Source organism: Pteropus vampyrus, unplaced genomic scaffold, assembly GCF_000151845.1.
Source record: "Pteropus vampyrus isolate Shadow unplaced genomic scaffold, Pvam_2.0 Scaffold11, whole genome shotgun sequence".
Taxonomy (NCBI): Eukaryota; Metazoa; Chordata; class Mammalia; order Chiroptera; family Pteropodidae; genus Pteropus; species Pteropus vampyrus.
This window is the reverse complement of record NW_011888792.1, coordinates 13,937,135-13,954,720: the sequence shown is the minus strand read 5'-3', so window position 1 is coordinate 13,954,720 and position 17,586 is coordinate 13,937,135. Positions and strand designations below refer to the sequence as shown.

Genomic DNA, 17,586 nt, shown 5'->3' with positions numbered 1-17,586 from the left:
TAACCTATAAAATGACTGGAATAATTATCATTCTTTTAAGTCATTTAGTCAAACTGTCTTAGATGTATGGGTTTTAATTTCTTTACGCTCTTGTTTTTCTATTCATTTCTTCTATTGCAGCTTTCTTTACATAAGTCAGACATCTCATTATATTATTTTTACATTTTCTAATTTTATTTTTTATAAATATTTAGATAATTACATTTTATTTTACTTTATTCTATTTTTCAACTGATATATATTTTCTATGCCATTGTCCACACAGGATTAAATAACCCAGACCCCACAAAAAATGGTTCTACAGTTATATAAGTTTGATAACTCTAACAGACTTACAATATTTTTGCAAACAAAAAAGCCCTAAAATGCCTACAGTTGAGAAACCTGCTTACCATTACACAACATTTCCCAAACTTTCTAGTAACAGAATTCCCTTTGAGGGACTGTCTATTCTCATGAATTTTCCCTAGAGGTAATCTAGAAAATGATCACATTGTAGAGTATCAATTGGTAAAGTTGTCTAAGAAATTTAGATATACTCAATTTTAAATTCTCTTTTCATAGGTGTACTTGAGAGAGTACACACCCACTGGTTCACTTAGTTACACTGTTTAAAATTTTTATTGTGTTGGAACGGTATTTCATAATGCAACACATTTTTAATGCTACAGTGGGTTAAGGGTCATTAATTTTTTGACTGTTTTCTCTGCTCCCAAGTCAGATTCTAAGTCATTTATTTCTGCTTCCCTAAAAGTAAGGAAATAAAACCAGGAGTTTCAGACTTACAAATGATGAAGTGTTTGGGGGACCAACGAAGTCCTCAGACAAAGCATCAAGAAGGAAGTCTTCACTCATGTGCTGTAAGAACCAGGAAATGTATCAACAAACACCACTTCATTTGTCTCCTCTTCAAAATGATGTCATGTTCACATGCTGATCAACTCATTAGAAAGAAAGCTATGCCCTTCCTGAATTAACAGTCAGGGCCAAATGAGAAAGATATACTCAGAGAAAACTGGCTTGCTTACTGGAAGCGATTCCTTGGACTCTTTTGGCAGGAGTGGTTTCCCATCTTTGTCCTATCCAGGGCGAGAAAAATATGGCATTGAATCATTTCACATTTATCCTAAGTATGAACAGTTGTAAACATTATAAGGAGTCAACAGGTTATACACCAGATGTTGTACATTATAAATCAGATTCATCATTTCAGGTAACAGATTCTCTGACCAGAGAATATGCCCTAATTAATTTATGTCAACAAACAGCTCACATACATCAGGCATCCCCTATGCACATGGTCCGCAAAATATATTGTAGAAGCCCACAATCTAGTGCAGGAGAAAAACATAAACTGTTAACATAGTGTGGCATGTGGTGCTGTGACAGGGTGCTTGCAGGACCTTGTGGGAGAACAGGGATGATGAGCCTGGCAAGGATGATTTGCAGAAGTTGTTTAGAAAAAGCTGTTTAATTTAAAGGGCAACAGATCCAATAATATGCATCAATTCCGTGCCCATCCCTGCAGTATACACTGAGAATACCATAGAACCTAGGACAGACTAAGTCCCTGCCCTAGGGAGCTCATCCTGTGGGTGGGATGCTCTGAAACAAGGCTCAGATAATGCCAAGCTTCAAATGAGTCTTATGTACCACTCTGAGTAACAGGAAGAATCAATAAAGCATTTGGGGCTCTTTAGTAAAAGGAGGTTTGTAAATAACTAGTAAATCCCATTTATCCAGATACACGAAAATAACTAAGTGCAAGGCTACGTATCTATATTTCTTCTAATAAACTGGCCAAGGTGATTTTTGTTTGTTTTAGTTTATTTAAAATGTGAGGAGGTGCAATGGTTTAGAGTATTACCTGCTTCCCCTTGTCTGACATAAACTCCTTTACCTTTTCCCCCTTTTCTATCTCCTCTGCAAGTTCACTCGAACCTTCTGACTCTTCTTCAGTTAGGAGGGAAAGCAGAACCTGGGCTTGCTCTCCACCATCCCTTAGCTGCATAGGCAGCATATTTCCCTAGGGACACATGGGACCACTGGGGACACATCTGCTCCACACTCAAACTGAAATCACCCCATATCTGGAAGCAGAAACTTGTGGGCTATGCTCAGGGAGCTGAATCTCACTGGAGAGGCCTGATGTGAGTGTAGTTGATGAATAGCAGTATAGAATTTAAACAAGAGATCAAGCCAACCCTCATAAAAATGTTATAAAACAGTAGGTAATTAATAATGTATGAGATCAACAAGTCCAGAAGAGGCTGAAACAACCACAGAGTAAAATGGTCAAGGAAAGCCAATTGACTGCTTAAAAATTGCTACTAAAATTCAGCAAAGGGAGAGAGAAAGCTACCAAACTCCTACCATGAAGAGTTACTGCATTTACCAAACGGGGCGGGGGGAGGTCAGTAGTTACAGAACACTGACCCTTAAGGACCTCTCTAAAAACCTTGCAAAGCAGCATACACACAAGCCCAAATTAATAGAAATGTCATAGTTTCAACTGAATCATGAAATTCAGAATCAAGTAGAATAATAACCTTTTAATCAGGGAGAGCTCAAGAGAGTTCCTGTCTTTGCTAAAGAAATGGACTCGTGCACATAGATGAGGAAGAGGGGTAGCGATTTGATTTTCCCAAAATGTTAATGAAGTTTAGTTGAATATTCTCTTAAGTAATGGTATGTTATGAAGATGACTGGCATTTGTTCTATTGTCCATGTGTCTGCACCTGTTCAAGTGGCTGTATTTAAACTACAAAGTTCATAATGGGGTCTCCTCCATTTGACTTGCTCTGAACAATCTGTACATTCAATGGGCCAATTTATCACTTTTCTCCATGTTAAACAGGTGCTCTTATTTTTTTCAATTTATTCTGAGTTGCAAATTTCTCCTGATAGTAAATAGGTGTTCTTCATTTTGCTTTTCCTATCTATATAACGGTTTTCTAAGTTTTTCTATTTCTGGTCTTGTAAGAAACCATGTATTAGACAGGAAAAAAATGAGATAGCTAGCTTAGACATTAGATTTCTCTCACTTCAGGGAGGAGTGAAAGGCCACTTAGGAATATTTTAGCTTCATAACTCGTGTGCTAACAGGATATTAGTGACTAACACTATTTGGTATTTGAAATATTAAGAAACAAAATCTTTATATTCCAGGTGTGCTTCCATGTCCCTTCTTTATGTATATGGAGTTCAGTCTGAATTAAGAGAAAAATACCCAGCCTATTTACCTTGACCTCTTCTAATCTATAGTCGGGAGGAATTGTTTCTTCTTTTTCACCAAGTTTTTCACGATCCTCCTCTTTGGCTTTCTCCTAAATAAAAAATATACCATTTTCATTGTTAATACATCTTTTCTCCATAGAGAGAATTTCCTGAATGACTAAAGCTGAGGTAAATATAGCTATTGTTAGAGCGTACAAACGACCATATTTATAGAGTTCCTACAGCACCCTCATCTTTAACACTGAGTTTAGCAAGCGCAGACCCCGCCACCAAACCTGCTGGGCTAAAAGGCAGTCAGTCATAAGGAGAAGGAGGCAGCTGCCACTCCTCTCTCGAGTCCACAGCGACAGGAATGCAAGGGGGCAAGGTGAGACTTGGAACTCTGACGTGTATGTGATGTTCATCCACTGCTGCGCTCAAGCACTGATGCTCACTCAGGTTTGGTTTATTAAGCAGGATATGCACAGTAACAGCCAGCTAGTCATGTATTATGGGAAATATATGTTTTAAAAAATGGCTAACTTATTTGGGCAATGAGGGCAAGCGATGGTTGTTACTTTCTAGGAGTATCTGAGCTGCTGTTACCTTGACTTTATCCTCCACAGGCTTTCCATCTTCTGGATCTGCTTCCTTTTTCCCCAGGCTACCTGCCAAGGCTTCCACAGCATCATCTGGCACCATGCCCTTCTAAAAGTACAGTAGTGGGTATACTAAGTATGTGGTTAGTGCCTCCTTTTAAAAGAGACTATGTCATACAATTTAGAAGGGCATATCCATATTTCACACCTAGATAAGCACATATCATATTTTAATAATTGGAATTATCAACTGAATTAGAATCTATATTTAAAGAATCTAAAATGTTAAAAATTAGAGCAAGGTTCTTATATTAAGCTTGTGCAACTTAGACACTGAGAAACTTTAAAGATCTACCCCAGTATTTTGGATTGGAAATAAGGAAGGCAAAGGAAAGGGTGTATCACGAAGACGCTGAAAGCCGGAAAAGAAGAAAAATGATTTTCTGGTGATTGTTCTTGAAATGGCACAGAAAAATATTTTTGGAAAATCTTCTGTGAAATAGCCTGACCTATCCTAGAGGCGGCAGCTCTGGCTGAGCCTCTGCTGAAGCACAGAAGCCTGTGTTCTCCTGGTGGCTTCTACTGGTCAAAGTGAATTCATGCTGATTCAGGTGACTATCTGTGAATGACTAGCCTGAGTGGACCAGTGAGAGCCATCTACCCGTGGTCCAGTTGTTCAAAATAAAATGTGTTCCTTCTTATTTAGTGAGCTCCTGCCATGCTGATATTTTCAAAGAAACTGGGTGAACACACAATAGATAGTATAAGGGAAAACAAAAACTGTGTTTGGGCCAAAATATAAGACTAGACCTGGCTTCTTCTAAACCCATGATCCATATATTAGTGGCTCATAAACTCAATTTATAGTTAATGGCCAGGACTTTTTTTATTGAACGACTAGAATAGAAAATAGAATGCATCTTACATAACAAGGATAAGTGCCATTCATTAAATTTGTGTCTTTTGTGTGGGTACTAGGTTGTAATATCAATGTATTTCCTACTGTTGGCCTTGGTCAAAAATGTAAAAGCCCTTGAATTAAGCAGTCTCAAAGTTTATTCTTATCTGGAAAGTCTATGACCTCATGTTGAATATATACTGGACTTTTAGGGTAAAAGTGTCTGTTTTATAGCTTAGCCATCATTCCAAGTAAGAAAAGCTGTTTTGTCCACTAAGCTGCATTGCAAAAGGAAAGATCACCAATGAGGAAAAGGGAGCCTGAGTGGAAAGTGATTTATCACCATCTAGTGGTTGGGCACTGAATAGAGTTTATTCCAAGGACAACGAAAATCCCTGATATATAATGTTTGGGGTTATATCCAAATTGCAAGAGTTACAGCAGGTTCCCAAGCCTGAGATAAGCACTCTGAGCTGCTACTGGTCCCAGGAACCAGCTCATGCTTTACTTCTGTTTCCTCCTCCTCTCTGCTGTAGCATCCTTGGAAACCACTGCTTCACAAGCCCTTTGGCTTAAGAGATAAGTGAAACAAAAGTTAGAAGAAGCAGTCTTAAGAACTAAGGAATCTGAAAATAGGACTAAGGACTGAAACTTCTGTTTCTGTAGTACTTTATGTTGCCAGACTCAGAGCTAGAACTCAGGCCTCTAGATTTCCTCAATAAACTTTTATACAAACAACCCACAAACCTTTCTCTGGTCTTTTTATTCCCTTCTGCTCACTAATTCTCAAACCTTTCTTGAGCCTTCTGACTTTTATCATACTCTGCAGTTATTCTCTCTGGTTCCCAAGGGTGTCACAATCCCAGAAATGCCAACTAACCTCAGTGACTGTAACCTTGGCAACCATGGTAAGCAGAGCTGGTGGAACAGAGGCCTGGAAAGGCAGCCAGAGAATGAAAACACAAGGGCTTTTTTTTTTTTTTTCTGTCCACTAAACATTCAATGCTTGACACTACAGGCAGGATGAAGTTGGAATGGAACTAACTGAGCCCTCTAAGGCCTTGGCAGTCATACATGGCACGAGGTGTAGATGACTCATTTTTAGGTCACAAGAGTTCTGCCCTGGAATGCTGGCTATTGTCTTTTTGATTCCAGTCACTGCCTCTGTTTCTACTTCTTACATCAGTCCCAGATTCTGTCCTTTTTCCTGGTCTTTGCCACTGTGGCCTGTGACCTGGCTCCTACAATGTAAAAGTTTCTGGAGAGTACCCTGAAACCTCAAAAAAAAAGGGGGATGGTTTAAGGCAGGAGGCAGACCCTGGACTTTGAGGGGATTTGCAGTTGGCACCAAGGACTTCCCTGACAGAAAGCAACCACTTCAGGGTACCCAGGACCCTTGCCCTATACCTTCTTCAAGGCCCCATTTTCTCAAATAACTAAATGCACATATCTCAAGTATACCAAGTGCCTCGCACCTCTGTGCTTGGCTTATCTTCAGCTCACTGGTCTCCTCAGGAAAACAGTGCTAATCCCACTTCTCAGGGTGATCCTGCCCTCCACTCGCAAGCCTTTCCTAAATCTCTCTAGAGAATGAGGAACCCAACGTTCCTTCTGCCCATTTTCCATATAAGAGTGATCAAGCTGCACTGTAAGCTTGCGATCTGGCCCATATCCACACTAGACTCAAAAGGTAGCTTTGGGCAGGAGCCATATTTTCATTTCAGCTGAGGCTCTGAGGGGTTAAGTTAGCTCTTCAGAGTGTAGATCCACTGAGTCTGTAGTAATGGAACATATTCCACTGATGTTATTCTCTAAGTCAGATTCTATAGTTTAATGGAAACAAAACCAACTGAATTCAAAAGGAAACAAAGATTCAACTAGTTAAATATCTTACTTCATCCAAAACAGAGAATACAAGAGAGGCAAGTAATGAAGAAAGGGATTGAGAAACTACCCTCCCTTCAGTTGGGTGGGAAGGGTCATGACGATATTGGCACAGATTATTCTACCAGGAGAGTCAGTAAAAGATAACATTGGGCTGTTCGTGGAACTCCAAACAGGCTTGAAAGATGCAAAAGCATGGTTATCCACAATAGTTGAGGAACTAGAAAGAATTTCAGAAGGTGAAAGAAAAACACAGTTTGTAGCAATTTAATTAAAAATTTAAATACAGCCTGAATTTCTAGCATAACTCTGAAACCCCCAAATAGTAGATATTCTAGCTATATAAGATTTTATTATTTTGTCAGAATAAAATATGTTGATGACATGGAGCAGAGAGTGGATGGGAGGAAGAACAGAATACTACTTTCCCAAGTCATTTCTCAGTGCCCGGAGGATCACTCACTCACCAAGGTGGCTGGCTTGGGTGGTGCTGACTGTATACTACACATGGAGGCCCGAGGCACATCCTCTCCCACAGGAGCTGGGGCGCGAGGCACATCCTCTCCCACAGGAGCTGGGGCGCCCGCCTGAGATTCCTGTGGAAAGAAGCAGGTACAATGAAGAAGTTTTAGAAATATCTGGTTAGTAACACCGAACAACAATGCTATACTATACACTGTGAGCATGATTTTCCCGAACACCTATAATAGTAAATAAGTCAAGGCACGTTAAAACTCTTTGGCTACCATTATTTCAACTTAGTTTTACCTCTTACCTTAGGTAGATTACTTAACTTCTATGAGACTCAGTTTCCACATCTGTAAAATGAGAACAATAATAGTACCTACATCTCAAGAGTTGATGGGGGCTTTAATAAAAATTGAAGTGCTTTGCATAGTACCTGGGAATATAGTAAACTCAATAACTTTTTAGCAACTATCATTATTTGTGTTATTTCTCATATAATAATACAATATACCAATTATATAATTTAATACTTTATATAAATACATCATTTTTATATATCTAAGAGTACCTTGTACATTGTAAATAACTATGTACAAATGCAAGGTAGTGATACCATCCTAGGAGTTCTCAAAGTGTGGTCCCTGGACCAGTAGCCTCAGCTTTACCAGGGAACTTGTTAGAAATGAAAAATCTTAGGTCCCACCCCAACATACTAAATAAGAAATTCTGGGTATAAGGCCCAGCCATCTCTGTTTTAACAAACCCTCGGGGGATCCTGACATATGCTAAAGTTTCAGAACCAATGTACTATCTTACTTTATCACAAGGTAAAATTTCAAATTGTTTTTAATTCAGACATTTATGGAACTCTAGACCATAACATGCAAGGTATTCGGCAGGTGATCATCAACAGGCTATGATTTCTTCTTTTGAAGAACTTACTATTTAAAACTATGTATAAATACAAGATGTAAAGGACCAACAGAGCTAAAAACTTGTTTGCAAGAAATGTCTTAACAGGGATATATAAAGAAAGAACTTAGTTTTACCTTTACCTGGAATGTTATATTCTGTGCAATAAGTGTTGGCAGGGTAGTCAGTTTTAGGGAGGGAAAAGCAAGAGACAAAGGCCATATTTTAGCAGCCTTAAGAGGATGACTAAGATTTTAGTTTATCTAGAATTAGGAGGGAAAGTTATTCCATACAGAAGGAACGATACAAGAAAAGCCATGGAGATACACGATGTCACAGTTTAGTGATGTGGGGACACACCTTGGTAGGAATGGAAGCTGGGGCCAGAACACATTAGTAGGAACTTCTATTTTGTAGGAAATGGGAAGCTCCTGAGGGTTGGAGCAGGAGAATGATGTGACTATAAGCAAGCCCGAGAAAGAATAATTCAGGTTGACATACAGGATGGACTGGAAGGAGACTGAAGACAGAAGCCATTGCCATTTTGAGGAGAGTAATGATGACTACTTTTAACTAGGTCAGTTACAAAAGCAGGAATAGAAAAGGAAAGCATGGGTGTGAATGCTTTCCTGAAGGAATAATTATAGGATTTAAACTGTAAGAATTACAGGGTCAGCTTGGGGAAAGAAAGTACATTCAGAAAAAGGCAAGACAAAAACTGCATTAAAAAAAAGATAGCATAATGGGCCTTTTTATCAACCACTCATGCTAAAATACTTTTGGCCTCATATTTTTAAGATTATAGAAAAATGTTAAAAAAAAAAAAAGCAAAACTAGAGACTTTTTAAAAAAAGAAACATACTTCTGTTCGTTCAGTTGGCTTAGATTGTTTTTCTTTACATTTATTCTGGTCAAAATCTTCTGAAAGCTCATCAATGAGTTCTGATTCACTCAGTGGCTGTAAGATAAGAGACATTATATATTATGAAATGACTATTTTTTACTTTGTTAAAAAGTTTCCACACAGAACTTTTCCCCCAATAACACATATTAGGGTCTAAAACCAAAAGCTAATTGATATAGGGCATTTCATTCATTAATGTGTAAGATAAATGTCATGCAACAAATAAGAAATGTTAAATACCTCAGTGCCACAAAAATGTGAATGGTTTATTTAAAGTTTTCCTGATACTGCAATTTCAGAGTAATTCTGTTAAAATAAAACTGCCTATTCTTTCCAAGGAAGACATGTGTAGATTTTTTCTTTTGTGATTTATTTTACTTCTTTATGACATCCCTTCTGAGTAAGTCAGAGGAGAAGATCATACACTCCTTTCCTATGACCATGTGGGGTTTTGGTGGAAAAGTTCTGCTATCCCTAGTTTCTTCAGGGGAAGTGTATTATTTATTCAGGGCATGTAGAGATTTTGACTAATAACAGTAATCAATGGCAGAATGACATGTGATTCAGAAGCTGGGCCCCTGTGTTGGACAGTCTGAATTTGGAGTTCTGGCCTTGCTATTTTCCAGCTGTGTGACCCTTAGGCTATATATATAATCCTTCTGTATCTTAGTTTCCTCACCTGTAAAATGAGAATAATAATAGCACCTTCCTCATTCAGTGAGGACTCAAAAAGATAACATATGAAAGGCATCTATGGCAGTGTCAGGCACATAGTAAGTGATTAATAAATGTTGCTGCTGAGAATTATCGTGACAGGTAACTTCGCTGGTCAATACCGACTTAAGAAATGGCTGTTTATAATCAGAGTATTTGATACTGTGATTAGAAACAAACTCTAAGTGCTAACTATCTAAATTAAGTGCCCTCTTGACATTAGCTCCTAATGTTCACTGAACATCAACTAGAAATTTATAATAGCCTAGTAATAACCCCGAGGAAAATAATTATTAAAATATGTGAAAAGGAGTCAGAGAGATGAGCCGAGTGTCCCTGTCCAGTTTCCCTCTCCTTCATACTAGGCTGGCGTGTCAAGCCTCCAGAGTGAAATCTTGTCTCAAAATTATCTCAATTTATGCTTTACATTTCCATAAGTATCAGGAAAAAACTTATTTACTAACTTTGGATTTTTCTTCAGATTCTGGCAATAGTGGTTTTCCATCTTTATCCTGTAAATAAAATTGAAAAGTCAATGAAAATGAAAAAGAAAATTTTGCTTTCATGTCCTATTAAGTTTGTCTTGGGGAATTCCAAGACATGAGGGGAGAGCTTGTTTTTTCCTTTAAGTGGATTTCTATTTCAGATTTATTTTTTATAAAGTATTAAAATAAAGAGTTGAGATGTAAAGTCAAGAGACCAAATGTTATAAAATATAATGCATATCTACTTTTCTTTAAAAGTTACTAAAAAAATTCTATCTATTTGATAGAAAAATATTAATTTTTAAAAATCTTTAGCAAGAAAGATGCAGCTATATTAATGGAATATTTTTTTTAAAAGTCTCAATTCTCCAACCCAGGATGAAGAGGTAGATGTTATTCCTACAATACTGTTTTAGGTTTTTCTGGATATGAGGTTTCACAATTTAGAATATTTCTAAAAATGAAAAACTTTCCATTTATAAGCATATATAAAAATAGCAACTATTTCCTATCATGTGTTTATGTGTATCACTTCAAAGGTAAATTACAGATATAATTACAGGAGCTAGTCCACCATCCTTACTTCAAACCGAAACCAACAAAACCATCTTAACTGAGAAAATAACTGTACATTTATATCTACCACTTAGAAGATCGATGGTGCTTTTATCCATATAGCAGGTAGAGAAAAAAATTATTCCCAAATTATTCCTTCTGCTTTAAGGTTAAGAATCTACATCAAGCATTGTTAATAGTAGAAAAACTTGGATTTGTGAGAATTTTAATGACCATGTGGTCACGACTTAGGAAACCATTCCTTAAAGGGAACAATTGCAGAGAGCAGAGAAGAAAGGGTCCTGGGTTTCCAGAGTCAGTGTAAGAACCAGGACAGATGGTCCTTAAGCATCATGGGGACAGGCCCCACAAACATGATGGGAACGCAAGAGGCCTTATGCTGCAGTCGTGCACGGTGACTAACAATGTACCGTGGCTGGTTTTAATCTGTACTCGGCTGGGACTGTTTCGTCATCTTCACCACACTTCTTTAGTTTCTCTTCTTTGGCTTTTGCCTGACAAAAGTGGAGAAAAAAATAAACAAACATTTGGATGATACTCGTAAAATAAGATGGCATCACTTTATGTACTTTAAGGGTGCTGTAGAGAAGACTAAATCAGATAAAAGTGTCTGCACGTGCTTTGTAAACTACAGACTGTGGTGAGTGGCTTTGAGGACGGCAGCAAGGAGAATGACAGAAAAATCAGCCAGGAGTCCTAGGGAGGTTTCCCTGTCCTGCCTCACACACTCTGTGACCTTGGGAAGCCACTTAGTTTTTCTTCGACTAGGTTTCTTCGGCTATAAAATGGGGTTGTTAGTAATCCTTACCTAGCTATTGACTTGTAAGGATCACCAGAGAAAAGTAAATAATACTCAAGACAGTTAAGCACAGCGCAGAATTTAGTTACAATGATTTTAACAGACTTCATTTGTCTTACTCAATGAGGTAGCTAGTTACCTATGGGGGAGAAAGCAATCAGTTCTCATGCATGTTGACCACAGTTCAGAAATGGAAGAAGCAGCCCGCCACAAATCTTGGCAGATCCATGGGCAATTAAAAAGATTCACTTCAACAACACCAGAACTTCTCTGGATTAATGTACTATGAACAATCAAGTCTGTTAAAAATAAAAGTGTACTGTAGTCCTATAATAGATCACTGGCTTCTAGGATATAACATTTGTATTTTGAACAACTATTGAGTAACACTAAGTTCCATGCTATATAACAATTGTAATCTATAGCAAGGTATGGATTTAATCACAAACCGCGGAGCACTTGGGCACAAAGTGAGGTGTGTGCATTGTCACTTAGCAAATTCCAGCTCAACCCACTTTTCCCACCTATATTATCAGCCAGGTAGTTCTCCATTGAATGATTAGTCAACTGATTAATTTTAAAAAATATTAAGCACTTTAATGAGGCAGGCATTCTTCTAGGCTTTGGAATTGCAGTTTTATTGTTCTATAGAATAACAACTCATTAAAAGATGGATGAAAGTTTTTCTTTTTTTTTTTTTTTAACATTTTTACTTATATTTCTACTGCATTATATAGAGGAAGCCCCACTATGTAGCGGCACTCCTTACTTCATAGATTTGTGAGGTCTCCACCCATAAACCAACCTTTGTGAAGGTCAGGGGTCATCTGTTTAATAGAGACTGTCTTCACTCCAATCCACTTAGTTACATGCACAGCTAGATCCTTTTCATTTTTTTGATCTTTATATTCTTAAAATGTCTGCACTGTAGGCACTGAAAACAGTATCTATACTGAATTGAATTAGCATTAGATTAGTAACTACACAGAAACGGGAGATTTCTAATGAGGTATCAGTATAAATATTATTTTATGTTCTGATACCTTATAAAAATGACAAGTAGGCATGAACCTCTTCTCTGAAGTATTATGTAATTTCGCCTCTGCCTGCTCTCTAGTCTAGAATGTACTGAGTGGCTGTGGACCCTATAGTATGTGACCTTTATGAGCCCTATCACAACATCAGACTATCCAGGAAGTAATGAATTTACCATTAGATAGTAAGAATCCAGCCTTAGCATACAGAGGATTGGAAGATCTTAGGAAATGTTGACATTTTGTACATTTCAAAAAAAAAAAGAAAAAGAAAAACAAGTGGAGAAGCGAAAACCAGTGGAGAAAGTAGAAAAGAACAGTTCTTTTTATTGAAATTTTAGGAGTTTACTGCTGTTGAGGTTTTCTGGAGGAAATTTAATATACTTATATGCATTTCTAAACTAGTTACCCAAAGTGCTTAATAAGTTTTTTACTTTTTTTTTTTTTTATATCTACTTATCTGATTTTAGGTACTCTAAGCTTCTTTTTTGTCCTGAGATTTATGTTTACAACTTCCCTCCCCAAATTATTGTTTCATTAAATCACCCTAATTATCTGTAAGAAGCCCAAGGCAAAAGTGCAACTGGCTCACTGCCATGGAGCCTTCTGGCGGTGGAACCTCAACTCAGCTTAGTTGGATACCACCCCTCTCCTGGGGTTCTGCCAGGACCACCCTTTCCTTCTATCTGGCTGCTCCCAGTAATGGGTATCTCGCATTGTGTTTTAGTCAAAGTTTCTTTTCTTCCCAATACATTACTTGGTCCTGGAGGACAAGGACTGCTTCCTCGGCTCCCCTGTGTTCGCCTTCACAAAACCTGTGGTGCCACACTGCGTCCGGTGAGCCCTCAAGGAAAGTCGAAGATAGAAACTGGCCCATTTTGGACCAAGGCAGTCCCAGACTCAGGAAGAGTTGCTGGGAGTTGGTGAGACTCACCTTCCCCAGTAACTCAGAACAGGAAGTGACAGCAGAGGCAGTGGCATTGTGACAGCGACATTTGCCAGCTTCCCTCCCTGAGCTGATAGGGTGGTGTTCCTGAGGGACCTCGGGCTGCATTCTCATGTCCTCCCCACCCCCTACTACCTTGTCAGAAATGTCCTCAGGGCAACTCTCTTCTTTCCTTCTTCTTTTCCCTCAGAGAACTCAGTAGAAAAATTCTTTAAGAAACTGTCATTTAATATTAAAACTCTCCACCAAAAATAAGCTCGCTTTGGCTTACAGAAGGCTTGTTAAGATCTTGTTAAATGTGGTGGGGTAAAAACTCTCCAGTATTACACTCTAAACAGGCAACAGCTTCAGTTACAGAGTAACTGTTGCTGGATTTTATTCTAATTTGAGACAAATTTTCAACATCTTTCCCCATAATTATAAACAGAATAGTCTCCACACCCACCTACAGTCATCTCCCTCTCCTCTTATAAAGAGAAGCACCCAAACCCCTTCTGAAAATATAAGTTTCCAATTTCCACAACAGCAGACAAAACTATTTCTCACCAGGCCACTGCCCCTGCGTTATCTTGTTTAGTCAGGTGTCATTTAAGCATTGGCAAAGGAGATTAGTGTTCATTTTAAATATTAAAATTCTAGATGGTTTACAAGACACACTCATATATCCTTCTTGGTTACTAACTCCTCAGCAATAAATAATCTTAATTAATCAGACCCTAAAGGTAAGGCAGAATGAAGAGTTCATTTTAAATCTCCAATAAAAGTTATATAAGAATTGTAAATATGCATAACACATTTAGTTTTGTAACCTGCAGACTAATGTGCTTTGTATATGAACTCCAAGGTCAATACCTCATCGACTTCTTTAATGGAGCTGAGGTCGAGCTCAGGTTCTGACTTCCGGCTGCCCAGAGAAGCTGAAAGAGCTTCTAATGCTTGATCACTCATTGTGTCCTGTTAAAAAGGAAAAAGTCTGTCCATTAAAAAAAGAGAACACCTCTTTAGCCTGAATAATCCATCCACTTCTTTGTGAAATACAAATTTTAAGTCTACAAAATGAACCATCAGTTGGGGAAGGACTTTAGCAAGGCAATTTTATTTGAAACCTAGCAGAAGAGAAATAATCAAGAACTTACCAGTGAGTGAAAACTGGAGCTAAGACACGTTTCTACAGTAACAGTGCTCTCAGGCACACACTGCACCTCTTATTTAGCAAGTCAGAGGTATAACTACGATGATAATTATGCCATTATAAAATACTCATATCAAAATAAAAGCTCAAGAAGAAAACTTTCGCTATCCTGTTTTTCTTTTTCTAAAAATAACTTCTGACAACCCTGTCCTTTAAAGCAAACCAGCTAAGCCTAGAAAGTAGAGAAACCTGAGGTGGCCCCCACTGCCTTCTTCTCTGAAGGCACAATGACTGATGGTTGTAGGAACTCCCACTCTCAGGGGTGTGGTGTTCTTACTGTTCCTTCAGCCAGCTAGATAAAAATAAACTGTCCACTCCGGGAGGGGAGAGGCAGAGCAGCTCCAACAGAAACTGTCCCTTGTAGTATCTGGACTGGGGCATCTTTTCTCATCCAGCCCAGAGGTATAAAACCACATTTTAGGTTTTGTGAGAATTAAGTTGATTGTGGTTAAGAGAGGTAGACAGAAGCAGCTACAACATTCTTCTAGTAATTTCACAAGTCTCAAACTCCTTTAGGAAACCACGTTAAAGACTTTATGATCCAAGAGTATAATTTCTCTGGTGTCTTGCCCTTCTGCATATTGTAATGGTGAGATAGTCTTGTTTCGTGACCAAAGAGGTTGTGCCGAAATCTCTCATAAGCATTTGTGGAAACAGAAAAGACCTGCCTGGAGATAATCAGTATCGGCCTCATTGGTTTCACTATTCCACACAGACCAGAGGGAGAAAAGGTGCTCCTTGTCATGTGTAATGCACTATTAGGATTGTCTTGAATCAGCTAGTTCAGCTTTAGGAAAACAACTGCTGTCAGGTGGACCGTGGTTACTTTCAAAGAAGTAATTATTTATACCTCCTCCACCTTCCTTTTTTTCTCGTGCAGTGGGACAGCACTTTTGATTACCCCAGCTGACTGAGCTTTCAAAACCTCTCCTGTAGATTTCTGAAAAACAAAACACAAAAGATTAGATTTATAGATGAGAGAAATGTAGTAGCCGGAACTAAAAAGCAGTTGTTTTAAAGTTCAAGAGGGTTTCTAACAAGTTCCACTAATAACATTGGAAACAATACCTCTTCCTCAGTTTCCTTTCCACCAGCGGTAGGAGAACTGCAGGTGAAGTCAGATGACAAGGCATCTATGGCATCATCGGGCCCCATGGGTTTCTAAAGAAACAGGCACCATGATGGGTAACATGTGGGAATCATTCAAGTGAAGGATCAGATTATAAACCCAGCGTATGAAGAATGTATTTGGCGATTCCTTTACCACCAAATGAGATCTGTTAATAAAATAACTCTGATGGAAGCCTATGTATAGAAGGGAAAGGGTTTTGCAATATTATTTTCCTGTTCCCCTCTTCTAAATGTATTACATGTTAGGATATATTCTCATTCTATTTTTATCAACATTTTATCCTAAAACTTTCTTGGCTCCTCCCTCTTCTGTTCAAAAAAACTCCATATGAAACCAGTAAACACTGAGACAACTCCCATATCCACCTCCTTTCTCCGAACAAACAGAAACTTTATCTGACTTAGAGATTACTTTAGCCATAATCCCAAAATACAGAATAGCCTTACCTGCCAACCAAAGATATAAAAAATGTTCATCTGGATCTTAGAGGACATTTATATAAACTCACCGAAGAGTCTGGAGGAGGGCCTGTGATCCCTTCTTTCTTCTGAAACAAATATTCATTGGATAATGTTGAAAAGTGAAATTAACCCTCATAATTAGCAAAATGTATTCCTCAGTGAAGGTTATGAGTTGAACTGTGTCCTCCCAAAATTCATATTGCTGAAGTCCTAACCCCTAGTACCTCAGAATGTGACTGTATTTGGAGACAGGGCCTTTAAAGAGGCAATTAAGGTTAAATGAGGATTTTAGGATGGACCCTAACCAATATAACTTGTGTTCTTATAAAAGGTGGGGAAACGTGGACTCAGAGATACACATGGAGGAAAGGCAGCGTGAACAGATATAGGGAGAAGATGGCCATCTACAAGCCAAGGAGAGGGGCCTGGAACAAATCCTTCCCTCAGAAGGAACCATCCCTGTCCGCACCTTGATGCCAGTCTTCTGGCCTCCAGGACTACAAGATGATGCCTTTCTGCTGTTTAAGCCAGTCTGTGGTACTTTGTTACGGCAGCCCTAGCAAACTAATACAGTGAGTGCCATACTAATGGCAGCTTCACACGCATCATTTTATTTTCTAAATTAAAAAATTTGTAGGTATATCGTTGTGATAAATATTATATTCCAAAAAGGAAACAGTAAAGGTAAACGGTTATTTAACTTACAGCCAAAAGTTCCCTATATTTGGGAGGAATTGTGGCTTCTCTTTTACCCAATTCCTCTATGTAGGTAGAAGTCATTGGATCCTGGAACAAAAATCACATAAATAGAGATATTATATAATTATTTAGCTGAGAATGTTATATGTATATTCTGATACCAAAGTACTATTCCATTCTTAATTTATGAAACTATTGTTAACCCTTTCCAATCCCATTCCCCTTCCTTGTTAACCAGAGATAGCCACCATTCTGAACTTTATCATATCTACCCACTTAAAGTTGAGGATATCTTAAAGCAATATTGTTCTTGTAGGTATCCAAGAACAATATACAGCATTACTTTGTATATCTTCAAATGTTATATAAATGGTATCATAATCTATATAGCATTCTGTAATGTATTATTTTTAATCAAAATGATGTTTTTGTAATGTATCCATGTTGATACATTATGATCCATTTTAAAGACTAGAAAGTATTCCATCACCTTATCTTCTCTCCTGAACATAATCATTTCCAAATGTTTCAGCTGTTCTTATAGCTCCCTGTACACCTGGGTGAGGCTCCCTCTGGGGAATCAATCCTCTCTGACATGGAATTGCTCTCTTCTGAGTTGTTAGATTTTTACATTTTGCCAACCTGTTAAGTATGAAGTGATATCTCT

At 38.1% G+C, this 17,586-nt stretch overlaps 1 protein-coding gene across 1 annotated transcript in view; it reads right to left on the bottom strand.

Moving 5' to 3' along the window:
• CAST (calpastatin) overlaps positions 1–17,586 on the bottom strand; it is a 110,977-nt gene that overhangs the window by 25,057 nt on the left and 68,334 nt on the right. The window contains exons 12-24 of the mRNA XM_023522750.1: positions 16,926–17,006; positions 16,268–16,306; positions 15,696–15,788; positions 15,478–15,567; positions 14,288–14,389; positions 11,067–11,150; positions 10,060–10,107; positions 8,840–8,935; positions 7,065–7,193; positions 3,823–3,924; positions 3,243–3,326; positions 1,029–1,079; positions 754–858 (exon numbers count right to left, since the gene is read on the bottom strand). Of these exons, the coding sequence (XP_023378518.1) occupies positions 754–858; positions 1,029–1,079; positions 3,243–3,326; positions 3,823–3,924; positions 7,065–7,193; positions 8,840–8,935; positions 10,060–10,107; positions 11,067–11,150; positions 14,288–14,389; positions 15,478–15,567; positions 15,696–15,788; positions 16,268–16,306; positions 16,926–17,006 (1,104 nt within the window). The remainder of the gene's footprint in view (positions 1–753; positions 859–1,028; positions 1,080–3,242; positions 3,327–3,822; positions 3,925–7,064; positions 7,194–8,839; positions 8,936–10,059; positions 10,108–11,066; positions 11,151–14,287; positions 14,390–15,477; positions 15,568–15,695; positions 15,789–16,267; positions 16,307–16,925; positions 17,007–17,586) is intronic.